The following is a 22,661-nucleotide window of genomic DNA, read 5'->3' on the forward strand; positions in this document are numbered from 1 at the left end:
TAAGATTTTGAACGCAGGATTTTTTACAATATGAACACTTATTCTGTTATTCTAAGTTAGCTCATTTAATTTAGGTGGAAGTGTTGGTAAAAAACATTGTAAAAGTCTAGCGGGTTAGAATGGCCAGTCAGATCTAAAAATGTCCTCTCAAGTACTGTTAATATAATATAATATAATATAATACAATATATATTTCGTTACCTGAATAATACCTGAACCCCCTTATGGAAATAAAAAATGAGCAATTAAACGGTTCAAGCACTGTAAAACTACAACTCCCACAATGCCATCTTGTGCCAGACTTCACGTGATTATGATCCACCCATGTCATGTGACCACACTGACAAGCAAACATGGCGGATGTAGAGGCAACGAAGTCTTTGAGCGGACTGTTGAATGGAATAGCTCAAAAAGTGTATTACAACAACAGCGAAATCACAGAGGAGCTGCTGAAACATGAGTTGTATCACGAGCTGTCGCAGGAGGAGTTCAAGGCTTTGCATGAGAAAATGAAAGCCCTCATCAAGGTAATGAATACAGACCTTCATCCTGAAAGTACTGCAGAAATATCAGCCACAATATAATGTTTTATTGTTCTGTGAGCGTGATTAATATAATAACTGCACATATGTACAAAACAGTTTTACTTGTAGTGTAAGCAGTAAGCAGAAAAGGGGACCATCGGTGTAATGTAAATACATACTAATGCAGGCCTGCTTAGTTCAAATTCGAGGTTGATATTTACAAAGAAGCACACGGAAAGAATATGTGCAATATCAGTTTCGTACAGTGCAAGCTATTGTGCAAAAAATACTTAAGGAATAGTGAAAATGAGCGCAGTCCAAAGGTATATTTGTTGTAAAACTGGTCTGATGTAAAACTGATTGAACAGGTAGATTTCAGATAATAATAAGTATTGTATTTGAATCCTGATAATCCTTTAAAGTCTGAACTGTAGATGAAAACTTATTAAAATGAGATGTTTACATGCATTAGTCTTTCTCTGTGTCTCACCTGTAGACAGCAGGGGGCAGCACTGACATACATTACATTACAACCACAGAATGACACAAGGAAAGCCAAGAAAACAACATTACAATATGTCACAACAATCAATACAAGTAACATACAGGTTCAGTTAATACAAATGTACTGTATTTATGGGAAAAAGATACAGTATAAAGTTGAGATTCACAAAGACAACACTTCAAATGAGTTTAATCTGAGAGCATCAGTGAGATGATGTGCAGATTTTTTATTTGAACTTTATTACATTTGTGGAAAAATATGAAATGGCAAACAAAAACAAAATAGCAGTACGTTTGACTTCCTGTAACTTAGGTGTTGATAGAATTTTGTTCTGATAGTAGTGTTATTCTTTTGTATGTCTTTGAGTGGAATCGTCTCACAAATATATACAATATTAATCCATTGTAAAAATAAATATGTTTCCAAGATTCAAAGGCTTTATTTTCATATGTACAACAAATTCCAACTCTCAGAATTATTTTTGGGACAAATAAATCCTGAAAGTGTGGTCCCACGTCCCACTGTTTCAACTCCAGCTTTGTCAAACACCTTCACCTGATCCTCCTCTTCCTCTCCTCCATTTCTCAGTCTATTGCCACAGCAGACATGGACCCCTCCCAGCTGGAGGCCTTCCTCACAGCGCAGACGAAGAGGCAGGGGAGCGGGGGGCTGAGTGCCGAGCAGGCCGCCGCCCTCTCTCGCTTCTGGAAGAGCCAGCGGGTGCGGGTGAGGGAAAGCCTGCTGTCTCAGAGCCGCTGGGAGCCTGGCCTCAGGGGCCTTTCCTGGAGGGTTGACCTCCACACTGCAACCAGCCGGGGGGATGCAGCACACAGCGGCCCGGTGGCCCTGATGGAACTGGAGCTGGGCCGAGCGGGACAGGTGAGACTAGTCATTCAATGTCACTTATTCTGTGTCTCAATTTACGTACTTATTTAACATTCACAATTCAAAGGCTTTATTGTCATATGCACAGTAGCTACACAGAAGGAATGTGGTCCAAATGGAGGGCGAGGGAGAGCTTTAAATCTATGTCGGACAGGGGAATAAATATGGTCCACTGATGTGCTGTTGGTATCTCTGCAGGACTTTCTTCATGTTGGCAATGTTAAAAGTGTCCGGCCACAATAAAAGCCGCCTCTGGCTATGAAGTCTGTGCTTACACTTTATGTTTTGAGTGTATAAGTGCCTTATGCGTACCCTGATGGGGCACCTAAACATTGGGGTTTTTCCATTGGATTTCAGAATATAGCAGAAAATAAGCTCTGTAGCAAACTTAACTTTATGATACTCACACAAGTGGGATGAGCTCTACATATTAACACCAATAAATGCAAAGTAAAAAGGTATTGTTAGGCTACAAAGGAAATACATCACGGTCACATGACTTCACGTCTCCACCGCTCAGCTAACGGCGGCTAATGTTTGGTGTGATGACGTTTGGTTGTCTCATTTAGATACTCTGAAGTTTTTAGGACACATAGAAGCTTTGGACATTTAACAACTGGTGTATTTACCAATCGAATCAAACATGGACGTCTCTTCAGTTTGTGTTAACTACAGACATTATAACCACAAACACATTGAACAATCTGTTGACTTTGAATCAAGGGAACTGGGAGTGCTCAGACAGAGAATGTGCTTCAACGCCTGTCTGCAGCATACTGTGTGTGTCACTGACTCATCATTTGAAGTGTTTTGGGCGTGACATAGTGAAATGGATTTGGCACGTTAGCAAACAAAATGGAAAAACTTGCTAGCCACAAACAAGCCCCAGCTTCCTGTCCAGGTTGATAACAATGGAAGTGCCTCTTGTGCGATCGAAACAACTCCAGGAAAGAAATGATGAACCCTGACTGATGCAAGTTATAATCCTTTATGACTGCACTGAATTCTCACTTACGCTTTGAGGGAACATCATTCCCCTGTTTAACAGCTGCAGTATTCCAAGTTTTATCATTTAAATTGAAAGAAAACAAAACTATAACACAACAAAACAGGGTTATGAAAGAAATCATGGTTTGGTTTAAAATAAGTATTTTTTTATAATGATTTAATTAAACTGGATCTGATTTAATTACACCAAATTAAATCAACTTTATTCATCCCGAATTGGGATTTTATTTGTTATAGCAGGATGCTAACAGGCATTACACATTTGTAAAAAGTATAATAAAATAAAATAGAATATTGAAAAGAGAGATACGTCTACAGTATAGAGTTTTTAAGTATTACGCCATATACAATTATACAGAATAAGTAAATAGACCAATCTACTAGTTCTACTTAAAACCTAAATTGTATAAATATTGTGTACTTACATTGGAAGTGTTGATTAAATGTAAATGCAGTGAGTTGAAATGTTAAACATAGACATTGTAAATATAGATGATGCAGCAAGAAGTGCAATGATAAAAACATAGTTAGATGACTTCAGAAAAGCAGCGGTAAACAGGAGGGTTTTCAGCCTTGATTTAAAATAACTCAGGGTTGGGTTGGGATAGACCTCAAGGTTTGTTGCAGATCTGCAGAGCACAAAAGCTAAAAGCTGCCTTGGTGTATTTGGTTATGCCCCTGGGGACGATGAGTAAACCTATTCCCCGTGATCTGAGAGCTCACGGTGAGAGTTTGAAGTGTATTCTTTGTTTTATTAGAAGTGCAGAGCTGTGAGAACTGGGGCGATGTGCTCAATTCGTATAGCTTTGGCGAGGACTCTGGCGGCAGCGTTCTGGATGAGTTGTCTGATTGATTTCTTACAGAGACATGTAAAGACACAGCAGTAATCAAAGGCATGGACCAGTTTCTCTAGACCGTGTTGAGACCTGAGTGTTTCAGTCTAGCTGTGTTCTAATTTGGTCGAAAGCTGATTTTGTAATTCCTTGATGTGGGTTTTTAGAAAATGAGGTCAGAGTCCATAACAAAACTGAGATTTCTGACATTGTGTGAGGACTAAATTGTAGACATTGGACTGATATATTCGTCTGGAAGAATGAGGGAACATAACATTTGCTGTGTGATGAATGCCATGGGGTCCAGATGTCCTAAGTAGATTAAAGAGAATATTTGTGTGTGTGTACAGCATAGATATTTTGAGCATGCTGACAACCAGCAGACCTCCATCCTGGGGCAGATATCACCAGGCTGTCTGCAGAGCTGTTCCTGTTCAGCACTGAGTTTGTTTCTAAATCTTCTACATCGGGTCTCGGGAGTATTGACCTCCTGCGGGCACTACACACAGCAGAAATAACCATACCTGCTGTGATGACATTTCTACAATTGGCAGTGACGCGTCTACCCTGTGGGTTGACTTTTTTTACTCATTTACACGCTTTAGGGAGACCACTTTCATCCAGCCGACTGTACCCGGCGTACTTTAGTTTAAGGGAGCACTGCAGACGGTGAGGGTCTCACTTTTATTAAGTTAGGGCGAAGCTGATGTTGACATATCAATATTGGGTTAATGGAAAGTGAAGCCTGATCTGGCTTCTCAAATACTACCATGACTTCCTGCGGCTCCTCACAGTTATTTTATTAAGGAAGATTATATTCAGGAAAGGTAAAAACTGTGTTCATGATATGGACACAATCCCGGTAAGAATCCAACAAAGTGAGGATTTATTTCTTCTTTTATTCAAAGCGTTTTTCACGTAGTGTCTTTATTTTTTGGTTAACAGAAGCTGAAGAGACTTTTAAGTCAAATACAAACATCAGTAAGAACCTCACTGGTGAATTTTGAAGCTTACTAAATGTCATCGAGTTGATCACTAGCCACCTTTAGCTTAGCGGGGTTGATGTGAAGTCATGACTCTTGACCGTCATGTAGTTTGTTTATTGCCTAACATTATCGTTTTGATCCAATGGAATAATACAATTGGTTTTATGGTGTTCTTGACTGTAATATTTTGTAGGTAAATCTGAAAAATGGACCAAAACGTTTGTCTGGATCTCGGTTGCTTGGGTTTTTTTATTCTGAAAGTGAAGGTGGTGTCCTGGTGAGGAGTAGAGTGTGATGTTGATGACACTTTCAGGAGTCTTGTTCCCATTCTCTTTGACCCAATCTGCAGCTCCCACAGCGCAGAGAAAGCAGGTCAGCAGACTGGATTATACTTTACTATTATTCAATCACGTCTAAATTTAGCCCCAAAATGCCTGAAGGCTGCAGAAGTAGGTGGAGGGAGTCACATTCAACATCAAGGTGTCCTTAAACTCTTACATCCCAGTGGAGCTGGAAGAGACGATGCCCTTCATCCGTGTGGAGGAAGTTCAGACTGGAAACAAGGCCAAAATCTTTCCATTTGATTATTTATTAGGATCATTATTTTTAGAAAGAAAATCAGAAATTAAAAAAAATATTCAGATCTTTTAGGAATTTCTTTTTAAAGTCGGAAATTCAAAAAACTCGAAAATTGGAAAAAAAAGAGAAGTTTGGAAAGGAAAGAAATGGGGAGAGAAAGTGTGAATTCAGAAAATTCAGAGATTTGAAGCTAAAGGCAGATTTTTGGGGAAAAAGTGATACATTTGGTAAAATTATGGGACCTTTTTAAAAGTCGTCACTTAGTCTGACTGTGGGACCCTGCAGACTCCAGCACAAAGACTTTTTAAATATCTGTGTGTGTGATCGCACCATTCAAGACATTTCAGTACAACATGAAAAAAGTACTGTGTCTTACTTTGATAAAAAATGTGAAACTACAGTAACTGGAAAGAATACCAGTATACAAATATGTATATATATATATATATATATATATACATACCAAACAAGTATTAATAAAGTATGTATGGGCATTATTAGCAGCTCCTGTTTGCACGGTGAACAAGCATGCAAAGAGAACTATCCATGGATCCCTTTGATACTTTAAATGTTGATATTTATCAGGCAAACATTCTGTCTTAGTTGTTCAAAGCAGTCGTCAACCATACAATATTTGAGGTATAGGTGGTGTCATTAATTCATTCTACTGAAATATATCTTCATTAATGTCATTGGTGCTATTTATGTATGGTTTCCCTTAGTTTTATACATGCTTGTTTTTATAAAAGCCATGTCTATATTTTCTGGTTCTTGGCTCATGTGTCTATTTTTGACTCAAAGTCAATGTCTGCAGTCTGAGTTTTTATAATGTGTTTTATTGAAATGTCGCCTGCCTCTCTCAGGACTCAGAGTTCGTGTGTCTGGAGTTTGATGAAGCCAAGGTCAACCAGGTGCTGAAGAAGATGTCTGATATCCAGGAAAGCATCGACAGAATCGTTCATCGAACCTGAAACTAAAAGAGAGCTTTTCCTTCGGCAGCAGAGAAATGTGAAGGTGGGATTCTGACGGAGAGACGAAGTCAGACCATCTCGAGCTTTCTCCTCCGGAAAATTTCCCTCTGCTGATTTGCCAGGATGGATCCAGCATGGCTCTGCCCACAGACTTTAAAGGCATCCCGTGTGTGAAACATAATCCTCATTTCAATACAACTTGTCATATAGACTCGTCCACATATTAAGGGTCTTGTTGATGGACCAAAAAAGTGTTGTTTTTTCAACCAACACTAACTCAAAGTGCCAAACGGTTTTTTATGAGTGATGCTTCTTTATGCCCTTTCTGAAAGTGTGTGTTAAAGCAACATTTTCAAGCATTTTCTTTTCAAATACAATGAAACAGAAACAAAAGTCGTTAAAGCAAACACTGCAACCTAATTTGAAAATGATAAAGAGGCTGATCTTTAAATCTAAAGTCAGACAGAACATAAACTGTTGCTTTAGATGGAAAGTGCATTTAAAGTCAACGCAGACATGTTCAAGAACTCAAAAGCATTGATATTAATAACTTTGAGTTAAACAATTTTCCTCTGATGCTGTTTCTCGAGAAGCAAGTGTTACAAACAACGATAATTTGCATTCAATCCAAACGCCTTAGCTACTAAATCATAAAATGCTAACATTAGCAGAAAATGATTGTGTCAATATTCTGAATATGAATTTTAGCATTTAGCTCCAAAAATACTGATTCTGTCCCACTGGAAATGCTCACTAAGTAGCTAATGCTTACAACATGTGAGCATTTCATTCAAACATTTAATTCAATACAACTTTATTCATCCCTACAAGTGAATATGTGATGCATAGAACAACTAAAACCTATCCAGGATATTACTGAGATGTTAGCAAGGTAGCATAAGCGTTTAGCTCAAGGTGCAGCTGATAGCCTTCACTTTAGACTGATGAACGCTTTCTGTTGTGAACATTATTTGTCATGTACCCGAACAGAGTTTACATCGTCCTGTTCCTTTAAGGAGACGGCATCATCATCCATTTCTGAGCCTAGCCTGGTGTCAGGTGGACTGCCTGCAGGGGCAGATTTCACGTGGCCCATTAATTCTTAAGAGGAACAAAAGCCTGCAGGACCTCAGCAGCACTTGAGCAGTTTGATTGAGGACTTGATTCGTTAGTTCAGATTAATAGTAGCTATTTATATAAAGTCAGTTAGTTAAATCTGCACTCAGATCCAGTGGGATGCATTGCCTCCCCTAAAGGGAGAGTTCAGATTTTGTGGGGTCACAGGAAGTACTGTAGCAACGTACTTTGGCACAGTTTGGATAGACAGAGAAGGATACCAGCACAGAATGTAATCAAGCTGTGGACGGAGGGGGCATCTAAATCTATTTAAGCCACCTTTAATCTATATCAGTGTAAGTGTGCATTTGGAATCTTTTCAACGCTTGACAGACCTTTTTTTAAAGAATATTTTTGGGCAAACACTGCCTTTATTGATAGTGAAATGGGTATGAAATGCGGCAAATGGATTTTGATGCCTCCATCTGGAGACCAGTACATCGGCTGCTAGCTCCACCAAACTAGCTACACGGTGGCCCCAAACAGCTCTCTTACTGAAGTCCTTTTCTATGCTCTCTGCAAAACCACTAGACTCCATTCAGAGAAAATGTACTTTTTACAAAGAACAACCGAGTTGCTGGTTGACTTCTGCCTCGATCTGTGAGTTAGTTTCTGTTCATTTATGACTTTGGACGAGTAAACCTTAAAAACGAGTCACACAAAAATACTGTTATCGATGGAGTCTGCAGGCTTTGAATTCTCTAAATTAAGTTCTCTGTTGGAAAGGGCTGTCTGATGGCAGATTCAAATATACAGTACGCTTTAAATAATGACGATTTATTTTAGATGGCTAACAAAATGTAAGCTCCTGCCTCCTAAAGAATGGCCCTTTTCCCCAACTTCTGAGGGTGCTCAAACCACCAAACTAAGAATGATATTAATTAGTGATATTGCTCCAGAGGTGGGTGGCACTGACAAGCAATACAATGATTGATAAATAAACTCTTAAATCAATAAAGTATAAACCATAAAAACCCTGCTTTTGCTTTCAGGCCAAAAGATTGCATTTACAACCCAACCCAAGATCATGCTAGGAGAGTAATGTGATGAATGATACTCTATTCTATACTGTCTTAAATGTGCTCACACACATATTTCTGATTTGTAATAGTTATTGTGTTTTGATTCAAGTGTTTAGTGTTTGCTGGACATAAATGCAAGAGAACCCAAACTATAATTAATAATATAAAGGAGATCTGTCAGTGCTTGCTGGGTGCAGAGAAATATTCGTTTGTGCACGATTGAACTTCATTAATCATTTTGAAGGACTGCTCAATGTAAATATGTCCTTGTATTTGTCATTATTGCTTTGTAATAAACTTCTAAGACATCTTGTTGGAACTTCTCGTCACTTTTACTGCTAATCTTCAGCGTGTCGTGTCTGACTGTTGACGGCTCGATGAGGCGTGGGGGCGGTTTATCAGCTTGTGTTAACCAACAGCTTTGATAAGACAACTGCGACTTCAAGATACACTAGTGTTCTTTCAGCTACATTCATCAGTGGGTTCCTTTTAGATTTCAGTTTTCCACCCTCCTCCTGTCCAGTGAAAACACATGTTTCTCCAGATGGATAATGCATCGAAAAGTTGACTTCAAGAGACATGTGGTTCTCACAGCAAGCAGATATTAAAGGGGCCAAGTTAAGCTTTTGCTGTAGTGCGTTGTAGGTTTTTAGTGCATGTAAATGGTCTGCAAAGGCTAAAATCCCTGAGTTCTTTTCAGTTCAATTTTGAAGTTTCCATTTTGTGCAACTTTATGCTTTTACTCCACTACGTCTCAGGGGTAAGTATATATATATTACAGCTTTCAGATTCAGTTTAATAATACAAAATATTAATCAACACATACTCTAGTGTGCATTATTATAGGTTAAGACTAGTATTTATTTATGCATACATATATAATAATAAAAACACTTTTTCCAGCTACAACATTAAAGTAATGTACTGCAATGCTTAAAAAAAATATGAATTAATTCCATAAATGATTTGCAGGATAGAGTATTTCTACCCTACTGTATTACTAGTTTTACTTTAGTACAAGATCTGAGTATATCGTCTACCACTGCACTTCAGCCCAGATTGTAAGATGTTAAATTTAGAGGGGTATAAGGGGGAGGGAGGGGGGTGTTTTGCACTTGGAAATCCTTGAAACACTTTTAAAGTGCAGCCATGCAACCTGAGGGAGGAGTCTGTGCACAGGGGAGTCTCTCACTTCTGCAAACCTCCTCCACCTTTCCGCCAACAACAGAGGGTGTTATCTGTGTTGGATATTTAAGGACTTGCGAGGATTTCGTGGTTCCGTGAAGTTCGCATTTCAGTGAGTGAGGATTAGTGCGCAGTTGATCTCCAAAATACGCGCCGCGTGAAGGATAGGAGGGTGGGTTCAGGTGCACGAGCTGCAGCCTGTTGACCTGAACACTGCGTTTCCCTTTGATTTCACAACGAAGACGCGAGGGGGTGGTTTGAAAGGTTAGTTAGCCACAGAAACAACTCCCTTTGTATTGTTTTGATGCTGCAAATATGCGAAATAACCGAAAACTCACCTCAAGAGTTTGACCGCTGAGTAGATCTTGAAGTATAAAAACAAGGCGAGGTTGACTTTGAACTTTGTGTGTTATAACTTGCCTGACGTGTTGAATTAATCACGTGTTTATACCTATTGATTCTGTCTAATAGTGTGGAAAAGTGTTGTTCACTTCTTTCAGAATGAGTCTTATCCAATGCGTTAATGGGAAAAAAAAGTCGGTGTCAGTGCAAGCTACGGAAGAGGATTAGGGCCAAATGTGAACAGTTTATTTGAGTTCAGTCCACATTTGAATATCAAATTTGAACCCTGATAATAATATCAAAAGTCAGTTGCAATTTCTGATGTACATTTTTCAAATAAACTCCACCATTAGACTCCTGATTTATGATCAAAACACATGGAAGTAACCTTCATTCATTAACATATAAAATAACCTTCATGTACTTTATACACAGAATGAAACACTGAAATCTGTTCTCTCAAATCAGATTATCTTTCAGTAACAAGCAAACTCTCCGTCCTGCAATTAAAGTTTTACAGCTCTGCAGTTCAATAAATCATTTATATTTTATAGCTTTTATACAAAGTCCCATCACTATGTGAACGTTGGTCAGGCTCTGTGAAATGTTATTCATTTAGATTGGCCCTTTAATAAACTTTGATTCTCAGTGTTGCTTCACTTCTGTGTGATTGGTTTACTCTAAAGATATGCAAGTGAAGATCAAGCTGACATTACTTAAGTTGCTTCTTTGCCAAAATAATCCCAATTTAAAGCAAACAATATCCCTGCACTTGCTGAGTTTCTTCCCGGTTAACGTGTCTTTGTGTTTAACTGCAGATGGATCCACAAACAACAGTCTGGTTCTTCTTGGAGACGCCGTTCTCCGGCCTGCAGCTCCTCCACATGAGACCTGGAGAGCGCTGCGTCTCCACCAGCCCCTACTGACTAACCTTCCACAGTCTCAGGTAATATACAGCCAACATGTCATGTGACCTAAGACTTGCATTATTATACACGAGACAAGAGGGACGCACCTCTTGTGTGTATTTTATTCCACCATCTATTCTTTATATTAATATTTTTATGCACATTCAGCTGTTTTTTTATTGAAGTTGTTCGTTTTTTTCAATACTTTCCAGTCTTGTGGCCCATCCATTTCCAACCAGTCGAAAAATGATGACCACATTTTCTTCTTGGACTATTTTGTATAACATTTTGGAGGAAAATCTGCAGTGTTTTTATTTAATAGCTTTCCATATCATGTGACCCAATCAAATAGGACACATCGTTTTATTGAATTTGATTTCCATTTATATGAGTGTATCCATGTGAAAATCAACAGCTTTTTAATAAAAAAGGACTTGCCTATATCTCTACCAATGACACTTATGTAGCTAACATATTGGGACTGAACTGTAAAGTATGCATCATCCATTTTTCAATTAAACAAATCTGTACAGACAAAACTAACTTAGTAGTGACAACACTGACATCTGGTGCTATCACTGTTTCAGGCTTCTGTCACCAGCAAAACGTTTCCACATGTATTTAAGTGAGGGAAAAACTTTGCTGCATCATCAGTCTCTCATGGAATATCTGAGTGCTTATCTGTGTGTATCAGTCAGTGGACAATAACAAAGACGGCTGTCAGTTAACCGGTGTCACGTGCACGGCTGAATTGGAAACGTGTGATTGAGGAGGAGGAAAAGGGGGAGGAGGGGGTGAGGACAAAATGCTCATGGGCCCGTTCTTGCAGGATTAGAGATTAAAATGCGGCCTTGTTCTCAACGTCTTGAGCTCTGAAACCAAGCGGTGGTGAAATCATTCCTCTAGTTTTATTCTTGATGAAAGCTTCAGGGTCGATCGAGCTGTCTCCATGTTTCCAAATGTCCCTTTTGGCTTTGTCGTAAGTCCTGCATCTGTAGATTTGTGCCTGTTTTGTGTCGTTCTGAAGGGATTTTTCTTAATTTTTCTGTCCTTTCTATAGACGCAGAGGGGAGGCAACATGTCTGCGTGCCGCAAAAAGCTCTGCATGATCATGATGCTCAACGCCTTCGTCTGCCTCCTGGTTTGCGTCTCGTGGAGCCTCCGGCGTCACAAAGGTGGCCGCCACAGTGTTCGAATCCCCTCCAAGAGGTTCTGGCACCAGCAGGAAAAGAGTAAATCCTTCTGGAACAAGGAGCAGCAGCGCCTGGACTTCATCTTCAACCCCATTGTGAACTCTTTGCTCTCAAGCGACTCCCTCGTCGAGCTGCCCGATTGGCTGAATGACTCCGGGCCCCCCGACCCCTGCCAACCGGATGAAAAAGTCCCCATGCAGATCATGGACTACAACTCTCTGCCAAAGGGCTTCCAGGATTTTCTTTTGCACATGCGCTGCAGGACATACCCCATGCTGATAAACCAGCCACATGTCTGCGCTGAAAGACCCTTCCTGCTGCTGGCGGTCAAATCCATGATCCCACACTTTGAGCGGCGGCAGGCCATTCGTGAGACATGGGGTCGTGCAGGGGTCGTAGCTAATCGCATGGTGGTGACTCTGTTCCTGCTGGGCAACACCTCGCCGGTAGACCACTTTCCAGACCTGCTGGGGATGCTGGACCACGAGGCGGAGCTCCACAAAGACCTCCTCCAGTGGGACTACCGGGACACCTTCTACAACCTCACCCTGAAGGAGGTCCTCTTCCTGGACTGGTTCAGCAAACACTGCCCCCACGCCCAGTTCATCCTGAAGGGTGACGACGATGTATTTGTCAACACCGTAGGGATTGTAGGCCTCCTTGAGGGCCTGTCCGAGAAAAAAGCCAAGGACTTCTTCATAGGGGATGTTATCAGTGACGCCTGGCCAAACAGGAACCACAGACTCAAGTACTTTGTCCCAGAGAGTGTGTTTGAGGGGCGCTACCCGTCTTATGCAGGTGGCGGAGGGTATCTGTACTCGGGGGAGCTGGCGCTGCGTCTCCACAACGCATCCCGGCAGGTAGTGCTGTATCCCATTGATGATGTCTACACGGGGATGTGTCTGAAGAAGTTGGGCCTGGCTCCTGAGAAGCACGCAGGCTTCAGGACGTTTGACATCGATGCAAAGTACAGGGACAACCCGTGCGTTTACAGGAACTTGATGCTGGTGCACAGCCGCACTCCACAGGAGATGTTGACCATCTGGCCGTGGATCATCCACCCAGAGCTGGACTGCCAGTGAGGGTCAAGGGTTATCCCGCGGACGTGTAAAGAGTATACAGAGATGGAGGTGGGACGCTGGTTTGTCCTATGAAAGTTTCTCAGTGGTGTATGACGCCAAATGGGTCTGATTCTCGAGTACAGAAGGACACAGGTATCAGGGCCCATAGAGCATGTGCACTTGCATGTTAAGCCCCGCCTCCAATCTCCCCGTCCCTGCTCAGTCAAATGGATGGAGAGGGAAATTAACTCTGTATTTGTGCATTTTACACATTTGAGACCCTAATTGTAATATTCAAGAATGGAGTAATCATACCTAGGTACGGGTAAGCCATTATCCCCTTGGCCCTTTTGCACCATGCGTAATGGTGTTTGGTAGCGAACCGTTTTTTATTGTTACAGTATGTGTTCGAACCACTGTAACTTTTGCCATTTAACAGTTTCTATCAGTGCTTCAAGGAACCTCACAGTTGTCTGTATGTCCTGTTTCTCCTCTAGCAACACATTTCTTTTTGGTGTTTGTGTTGTTTGTCGTGGTTTTGCTTTGGATGTAATCAGTGGGTGCATCAGTTGTTTATTGTGGGACAGGAAATGTTCTTGCTACTCCATATCTGTATCAGTTTTGCAAACAGAGCTGTAGCAGTTGCCAATGTTCAGGTCTGCGTTGTTTAGCATGGACCCGAGGCTGCCAGGGAACACCTGCGTTTGTGTTTGCACTGTTTAGATTACAACACCTTGTTAAATATGTTGAAACGGTCGCAGCAACCTTAAATTAGTCCCGTCTAGAGGGTGATGAGTTAGGCGAGGAACTATCAAGCACATACATGCTGTAAAACACACTCTGTACCATGAACCTGCCTTCAAGACGAATACACTGCGGGGGATTTCAAGGATAAGTTATTTCTCCTCCAACAGATCCTTAGGCTGTGGGGTAGTGCGCTCCTCCTGTGGGGATCGTCCGCAGTATTGAATGTATGTAAGTCGATTTGGATAAAAGTGACTAACAAATAACCTGTAATGTTACTTTTGTTGTTATAAAACACACATTTCTATACCTTAAACATCTGATTCTCAAAGATACAATACTTCTGGATTATAGAGTATTTCTCAACTGTTAAACGAGCTTTGTTTCAATCACAGCAAGTGAGTTAATTATACTTGATTTGAGTCATCAACAGTGTTATTGTGCAGACTCTATTGGTCTAATATTTGCTTCTCAACCATCTGTTTTCTACTCATGTGAAAGAAAGCATATGCTAACTGTACTCAAACAATTGTTAGTGCTGAAAGATTAGCTTTTGGTAGCAACTGTAATAGAAAATGCTAATATTTTAGTGCATTTATTACAACGTTTACTACTGATACTGCTAAAAGGAGATTAGCTCGGATCCCACACACTTCTTTCTGTAGACGACAGAGTTTATAAACTAAAAATCTACATTTTTGTGGTGATCATTAAATGCTCAGTGTTGTTTTAAACATCTCAAATGTGATGTTGCTGCTGTTCCTGTTCATCTATCCTTTGTATCTTAATAATATATTGTGAGCAATAAAGGTTGTTTTGTTGTCTTCCCCTCCATCAACAGATCTGTTTGGGTTGACGGTTCTGTTTTCTATTGTCTGTTTAAATTGTTTTGGTGATAAAAAATCTGTTTCAATGAAAATATATAAAAAAACATCTCTTGTGTTTTGTCTTGTGATTAATATTTAATATATGTTTTTATTATTAATACATTGACAGTAAAAATGTATTAACATTACCCAAAACTAATTCCCACATTTACTTGAAATTATTTTGAATTAAAATGAAATTTGAATTGTATTTTCTAAGAATATTTTATAGTTATTTTATTTTTTTAATTACTATTATATATATAGAATATGTATATAATATTATAGGGTTGTTCATTATACATCTGTTCCAATAAGTGAACTTAATAACATATCTATTGTGATTTGTCTTTTGATAAATATTTGATTTTTAGCCTTATTTGTATGACTTTGTTGACAATAACAAAGACCCAAAATGAATTATTACGATTTTAATTTAATTTTAAACTTAATTTGCATTTTCTTTTATGATAATATCTTATTATTTTTATTTTGATTATTATTATTATTTATTATTATTATTTTTATTATTATTATTTATTATTATTATTGTTGTTGTTGTTATTATTTATTATTATTATTATTGTTGTTGTGAAAAAGGATATTATTTTGTCATTATTAATATTAACATTATCTTGCTAGACAGTGGTGGGGATGGAAGTTTAACATAAAGCCTATTTCATATATATTTATTATATTACATTTATTTATTCATTCATATAATCTTATTTATACTTTACTTATTTTTCTATCTTCTATACAACAATTTAAAATGTTGTTCTAATGTTTTTTGTAAGGACTTTTAGGTTAGAATGGTTACTGATACAAAGACAGCTACTACATTTAATTTTAATTCTATTAATGTTCTTTTTAGTCTTAAAAAAGATGCATTTATCGTCGCTGGATTAAAGTGTATTGGGAACGTGTTCCGTTACAACAGGGACCTCTGGTGGCGGATCTGCTGCTCACACTCAATCAGCCTCCTGATGGATTTCAGCTGCTCACACAGGAAAGGCAAACAGCAGTTAAACTGAAACTGTGAAGCACTAAGAGAAGTTTAACAGACACAGTTTAGGTCATAAAATGCCAGAAAAGAACAGCATTAGCTTTAAAAGAGTGCTGCTCATATCTCTGCTGATATTTGGGATATTTTGGAAGCAGTGTGACTCGCAGGTAGGATTAAAATGAGCGCTTGTGTTGTGTTCATACTGTAAAATAGGTGTCATTTTATTGTTTGTTTTTGCTTTCTTGTGTTTGTAGGCAATGAGAGAAGAAGCCAACAAGCCTCCAGGTGAGACTCGAGCAAAAGCTTTTTGTCTTGGGATTAGAAAATGTGAATGTGTGGCTTTCTTCTTCTTCTCTGTGCATTTGAAAACAGTCAGAAAATCTAAATCAACAGTCAATTTCTGAATTATAAAACGACCTGTAAAATTATAATCTATAAACAAAGATCTCAACTGATAGTACAGACAAACTAATGCGGCTGTCATTTATGTACATTTATTAGAATATTAGAATCGGAGGATGAAACCCTCTTTATTGTCACACACATGCACACAGCAGAGCACACAGTGAAATTGGCCCTCTGCATTTAACCCATCCTAGTACTAGGAGCAGTGGGCAGCTATCTGAAGTCTGCAACCCTTCAGTATTTAATACAATGTCAGCCATAACGCTTGGTATACAAATGAATATGGCCAATATGTCTTTGTATATTTCTCCTCTTTTTAAAAATGAATATACAGTATATAACACACTACAGGAAAGGGAAAACCCCAAGAAGCATAAAAGGGCCATTCAAAAATTGTTCCCACTCCCAGTGTTGTGCTCAGATTGATAATCAGAACTGTCTGGTGACATCCTGTTGTGATTAACAGCTAAATGAAATCCATGTGAAGCCAGCAGTTGTTGTGTTTCTCCCTCAGAAGGTCGTGGAGGAGACGGCGGCGCCTTCTTCGCCCTGCAGACCTGCCACCAGCTGCTGCGGGGCGACACCGGCGACTTCTTCTCCCCGGACTACATGTGCTCCAACCCCCCGCTGTGGTGCAACTGGACCATCCAGGTGGACCCTGCAAAGAGGATCCACCTGCACCTGGAGGACCTGACCCCTGACGACGCCTGCCACCTCAAAGATGACCAGGTGCACGTGGACGAGCCCGCCGGACATGTATTGGATACCAACGTCCTGCAGAAGTGCTGGAGGGTGGCCAAGTATACCTCGTCCTCCAACACTCTGTACGTGGTGCTGCTGATTGGGGGCTGGCCCACCCCACCCTATAGGGGCTTCTACGGACGCTACCAGTCCTTCGGACTCCCGGTGGTTTACAACCCTCAGGAGGGATCCCCAGAACCAAACAGGAAGTCACAGCCCCTTCCTCCTGGACTCATGGAGTTAAATGATCTTGATCTCATGTATGATTACAACAATCAGCCTTCAGACATGACGGCCGAGCCGCCCTGGGAGGAAGAGGAGGCCAGGGACACTGAGGTGGGAGTCAAACCCTCAACTGTAATGCCTGGCTCTACTAGATTAGACTATATCCACACCATTACAGTGGAGCAGGGAGGACATATTTTTGTAGGCCGACCTTGAAGTTACCATCTCCTTTATTCCCTGTAATAATAAATCCAATAGGATTTTTCCGTTGGATTTTGTAATATTGCAGATATTTGTGGAGAAGAAGCGTGATACATGTTTGTTCAGCAGGATAATCTTCAGATATGGATACCAATTTAAGATAATTGAAGCATAAATACAATCTCCAGAACTAAAAACGGTATAATGGACCTTCATTACGGTCCGATAACGTCACATCACCACCGCTAAACTAAAGGCGGCTAATGGTCGTCGTGATAATGTTCAGTTGTCTCATTAAGACACTTGTTGGCTCTCTTAAGATTGTCTAAACCATACAGCTCAGTGATTTCAGCTATCTAAACAAAAACTGATTCAAGAAAAAACATTTACTTCAAGACGAGGAACAGGAAGTTCTAAAATGCTGACTCATTTTCAGATTTTAGGACTCATTCCAGCTACATTTGTATAACATCCTGCTAATGGTCAACTACTCCCTTTTTCAAATGTGTATATCCATTATAAGATAGTCCAACAAATATGAACAAATCTCTCCCAACCCAAAAAACAAGAGTACTCAACTTAATCATTTGGAAAATAAACGCAGGAGCAGATGCGTTGACGACGAATTATAAAATGTGTTGATGGGAAACGCAGAAGAGTACAGGGGGATACTTTCTGTTCCAAAAAGGACATCATAAATAACGCTCATAATCATGCAGACCAGAATCAATCGGAACAAATACACTGAAGTTGTATACCATTGCGGTAAATTATATTTCTAGGACCAGAAATGACCTGGAATTTTACATTATTTACTTTTTTCAATTGAAAACTCTCCTTTTCTGAAGTCTGTTACAGTGTCTATCTGCATGTTGTCATTGTGTATTAAACTCCGGAAAGGATTTCCATATTTTTTCCATCTTCTGTGTTCACTCAGATGGCTGAAAACCACCCTCCAGCGTTGGAGAACAACAACCGGTTCACAGCCGCCCCCTCAGTGGGATCATCCACACAGCACACGTCTCGGTGGGGCAGAGGAGCCTCTCAAGCCTCCTCAGACCCGCTGGACTCAGCCGTCCCTCCACAGCAGGAAGAGGACGGTCAGAACCTGGTGCTCAAACCGGAACCCACTGAAGGAATCCCGACAGCTGCTGTGGAGGAAGCTTCCACACATCCAGAGGAAGCTGCAGAGGAGGAGAGCCGGACGGAGGAGAGCCGGACGGAGGAGAGCCGGACGGAGGAGAGCCGGACGGAGGAGAGCCGGACGGAGGAGAGCAGGACGGAGGAGAGCAAGACGGAGGAGAGCAGGACGGAGGAGAGCAGGACGGAGGTCAGCGAGGCCTCGGATCAACTTCCTGTCTCTGAGGCTCCAGAACCTGAACCAGAGGAGACTCATCCTCAGCCCAACATGGTGGAGCCGCTGTCAGACCAGAGAGGGCACCGTGAGTCCATCTGTGCTTTCATTCTTAACTCACTCTACTCTGAAATGCATTTACAAGAACCATTATTCTCCCTTTGTCATGTGTCTGTGTTTCTTATATTTTACCGATTTTAAACCAACGTTCAGACGGTTGGGATTAATGTTTTATTTGGGTTGGATTACAGGAGTGATTGTATTTTTATTTATTCGTCACTCCAAGTATAATAAGTGTACACCATGGATTTTCAACAAGGAGCTCCCTGTCGTCAAATTATAGTCAGATTTTTATTTTGAATATACAAAACAATCCTCATATAGTACCATGAATCCAACATATTATTAAAACATCTACCATATGTGAAAAAACAACATTTAATTAAAATAACAGTGATGATAATCAAGTGCATCCTCATCCACGAGGTGAGCTAACCTGTGCTTAATCACTTTGGCACCTTTAAATTATGGCAAACTGCAGTTGTGTTTAATTATTTGTTTTATAGCGTAGCATATGCACCAACACAATGATCAGCAAAAGGGTCCTGGGCCTAAACACTCTTGTTCTAATCTAGACTGTTAAAAGTAATTAAGAGAGTAGAAGCGTAATGCTGTTTATGTTTCTCTCTTGTAGCCCGCATCAGAAATCACTCTGAACTTTCACATCATCCTGGCGGTGAGTGTTGGACTGATAATGTGTATATTTTCTGTAAATATTTCACAGGAAACGACGCCTACACGCAGGATGCTGATGCTGTGTTTTGATGCTTTGACAGATTACCTGTTTGAGGTGGCTGTGGAAGTGAACTTCAGGCCAGATGTGGAGGAGAGCTGGGACAACCTGGCCATGTCTCTGCTGCTGTCTGTGGAGGCTCTGGTAAGTTGCTGACAACATAGTGATACAATTTAAAGTTCCCTTTTCTACTTTTCCCTTTCCTGTAGTGTGTTTATCTGGGTTTGTGTGCATGTAAATGGTCTGCAAAGGCTAAAATCACTATGTAACACTCGCACTTCTACTGGCTAGTGCTCCTACACATTGTACGTGATAGGCAAAAGAGGGGGATATCTCCAAGCAGTTGACCAATCACAACAGAACCGGCCAGCTAACCAATCAGAGCAGACTGGGCTCTGGTTTCAGACAGAGGGTGAAAAGAGGTGCTGCAGCACAGGCAGTATGAGAACAATAAAGAGCTTTTTGACAGGGTGGAATAGACACTAAATACAAATATGAAAATGAGCAGAATAGGACCCGTTCAAGGTTGCTTCATTGACCATGCATGTAAAGAGAAGCTGGAGCATTTGTTACCTGCAGCTTTTGTGTTCCTGTAGATCAGTAAGCAGCTGGAGGCTCTGCATACGCCGGTGTCCATGTCATCAGAAAGAATTAAAAGGTTGGTGAACAACACACTGCAAGTTTGTGTTTAAAAATACTTAAACCGAGAGAGGTAACCTGGAGGCAGAGGAAAGTCAGGTGCCTTTGCCTCCTCGCATACTGGTTACCTTCACTTGCATCCTATATCCGCTCACTAAAGGCGTCATGAGAGATGCAAGAAAAGAGAAAGCAAGGAAACATGTTTTTATGAAGCGAGGCTCCCTTTCCGCCTTTTTTTAAAGCCTTAATGTTTTGGTTATTTTTATAAATCACGAGCTCAGAAAACATTCCAGGTTTCAGCTTTGATTAATTTTCAGGCTTTTCAAATACCTTATAGGTTAAGATGTAAACAAGCATTGTGTTACCTTCACTTGCATCTTGGATCCTCTCACTGAAGACATGAAGAGAGGTGCAAAAAACGATCAATGAGGGAAACGTGATTCTGTGAAATGACTCTTAAATGCATGAATCTCAACTCGTGGAACACCTGCAGGCTGAGTGCAGGAGCGCTGTACATCCTGTGGCTGCAGCTGGATCAGGGTCCTAGAGGTCTACAGGTCCACATGACGGTGCACTCCGCCCTGCAGGGACTCATGTCAACACACGTCGGTGTCAGAGGAAACAGCAGGAAGGCTGTCATCCTCTCCGTGTCCACTGCAGGTACAGCAATTACACTACATTACATTTGGCTGATGCTTTTGTCTGAAGCAATTTAGAATAAGTGCAAAAGCCTTAAAGAGTCAAACTCTTGTGTGTGTGTGTCAGATGTGGACGAGTGTGTGACGCAGCTGGTCCGCTGTGACGTTAACGCAGACTGTGTGAACCGCTTCGGCTCATACTCGTGCCGCTGCAGGCCGGGCTTCCAGGACGAGTCCCACCTTGGGTCAGCAGGAACTGTGTGTGTGGATGTGAATGCTGCAGGTGAGCTGGACTCTCACACACACACACACACACTGATTTATTTGAGATGAACTAAATCAAAAGAATCCAGAAGCAGGGAGGGATTACTGATCTGGCAGACCGGGCCAGGGCACTACTTCTGCAAAATGCAGGAGACAGGAAGAGACTCCACAAAGAAACTTTGAAAGAAATGTAAAAAGGCTAAAAAACTGGACTCAAAATGACAAGGAATAAGAAGAAAATAACCACAAAGACACACAAGTAGGGGTAAAACAAGTACAGACAAAAAACACCCACCAAACGACCACAAAAAGACACAAAAACGACGCTGGAGAGAAATGAAGACACACACATTGACTACAATTACTCATGACACGACTACAAAGGCCCAAATTGACTACAATAACTGCTAAGACATACAAAATGACCGAAAACCAGACAGGAATTTACCTTGAAGAGACACAAAACTACCATAAAGACACCTGGAATGCCTAAGGAGACACACAACGAGACCAAAGAACTGTAAAGTCTTTAGCTCCTATGTTGGATGTTGGTGGGCCCCTGTGCAGGTCAGAGTTCAGGGGCCCGTTGACCAGCCCCTGACTTCCTGTTGTCTCCTCAGGCTGCAGCTCCTCCTCGAGTCTCGAGGCGTCTACGTTCTCTTCTTCCTGCTCAGCTCGCTGCTGCTGGTGCTGCTGGGGGCCGCCGGCCTGATGTACCACCGTCACCACCGGGGGGCCTTCATGCTGCGGGGCCACGCTGACCCCAACAACAACAACAACCATCATCATGTTGACTCTGACCTGCCCCCCCCACCTCCCCCTGCCCGGGGCTTAAGGGAGGGCTGGCCCCTGGGGAAGGAGCGCCCCCCACCGACTGTGGACGTCCCGCTGCTGCGCTTCAGCACGCTGGTGCCGCCGGGGGAGGGCGGGAAGATGTGAACCACACACTGTCTTTAAAACACTTTTTATTTAAATTAATTTCTGTTTGATCTGAAGCTGTTCACTGTGGGAATTAAATCTCAACTGAACAGCGAGTGTTTTCTGACTCTGCTTTTTCACACGTTTTTCTTTCTACTTTTTAACGCCGACAAAAAACTCAAGGAGACGCTTTTATAACGGCTCCTGTTTCACATTTCCTTCATCTCATTTATCACCGGATTGAATAACACAGAACACACACTGTGCTTCCACTGTTTGGCACTTTTTATACTAAAATAATTAGGATTGCAAAGTTTTACAATTTGTGATTCAAACACACTCATTTTTTACTATTTGAAATACAGATGATAGAAAGAACGAGAAATAAAAGGCTGGGCTTAATGAATGTTAAAAATCCCAATTCTATTGAAAAACAAAAGCTCAATATACAAAACAAAATGTTTCAAAGCAATGTCAAACATATAATGTACAAAAGAAAACTCTCTTTTATAAAAGTTAGAATGGCATATAAGTAGATATGCAGGAACTTGTTCACCAACAGAGAGGTATCCAGAAAGAGACTTTAATATTGCAATATGCAAAACACGGGTATTTAAATAGACCACGACACAATGCCAGGCTTTCTAAACATGAAGACAGGACAACATGTGTTTTCTGTTGCTGAACTCTGACTATAGATACTAACGTGTACAAATGTGCCTCAAGGGAAAGGCTATATGTAAGGACAT

The 22,661-nt window shown here is 40.8% G+C and overlaps 3 protein-coding genes across 6 annotated transcripts; all 3 read left to right on the forward strand.

The window, feature by feature from the left end:
* Nucleotides 1-352: 352 nt before the first annotated feature.
* On the forward strand, nt 353-8,748 carry commd1 (copper metabolism (Murr1) domain containing 1). The gene is made up of 3 exons (XM_063884842.1): nt 353-527; nt 1,618-1,908; nt 6,184-8,748. The coding sequence occupies exons 1-3, from the start codon at nt 354-356 to the stop codon at nt 6,289-6,291; spliced, it is 573 nt and encodes a 190-aa protein (XP_063740912.1). The 5' UTR covers nt 353; the 3' UTR covers nt 6,292-8,748.
* An 847-nt stretch (nt 8,749-9,595) lies between these two features.
* Nucleotides 9,596-14,888, forward strand: b3gnt2a (UDP-GlcNAc:betaGal beta-1,3-N-acetylglucosaminyltransferase 2a). Of its 3 annotated transcripts, none has more exons than XR_010165780.1 (3): nt 9,596-9,878; nt 10,775-10,902; nt 11,077-11,917. XR_010165780.1 is itself a non-coding variant. In XM_063882781.1 (3 exons), exon 3 carries the CDS (start codon nt 11,943-11,945, stop codon nt 13,137-13,139), a length of 1,197 nt encoding a protein of 398 aa, XP_063738851.1. In that variant the 5' UTR covers nt 9,596-9,878; nt 10,775-10,902; nt 11,925-11,942; the 3' UTR covers nt 13,140-14,888. The 3 variants fall into 3 exon arrangements, 2 of the variants coding, with proteins under 2 accessions (XP_063738851.1, XP_063738852.1); XM_063882781.1 differs by lacking the exon at nt 11,077-11,917 and adding an exon at nt 11,925-14,888; XM_063882782.1 differs by lacking the exon at nt 11,077-11,917 and adding an exon at nt 11,925-14,888 and having other exon boundaries at nt 9,603-9,726.
* Nucleotides 14,889-15,703: 815 nt separating this feature from the next.
* On the forward strand, nt 15,704-22,449 carry zgc:66455 (uncharacterized protein LOC393502 homolog). Of its 2 annotated transcripts, none has more exons than XM_063884333.1 (10): nt 15,704-15,901; nt 15,989-16,019; nt 16,657-17,216; nt 18,244-18,748; nt 19,355-19,396; nt 19,497-19,597; nt 20,050-20,111; nt 20,586-20,752; nt 20,858-21,013; nt 21,615-22,449. In XM_063884333.1, exons 1-10 carry the CDS (start codon nt 15,812-15,814, stop codon nt 21,704-21,706), a joined length of 1,806 nt encoding a protein of 601 aa, XP_063740403.1. In that variant the 5' UTR covers nt 15,704-15,811; the 3' UTR covers nt 21,707-22,449. The 2 variants fall into 2 exon arrangements, with proteins under 2 accessions (XP_063740403.1, XP_063740402.1); XM_063884332.1 differs by having other exon boundaries at nt 16,654-17,216; nt 21,615-22,444.
* The last annotated feature ends 212 nt before the right edge of the window (nt 22,450-22,661 follow it).

Source organism: Eleginops maclovinus, chromosome 5 (genome assembly GCF_036324505.1).
Source record: "Eleginops maclovinus isolate JMC-PN-2008 ecotype Puerto Natales chromosome 5, JC_Emac_rtc_rv5, whole genome shotgun sequence".
NCBI lineage: Eukaryota > Metazoa > Chordata > Actinopteri > Perciformes > Eleginopidae > Eleginops > Eleginops maclovinus.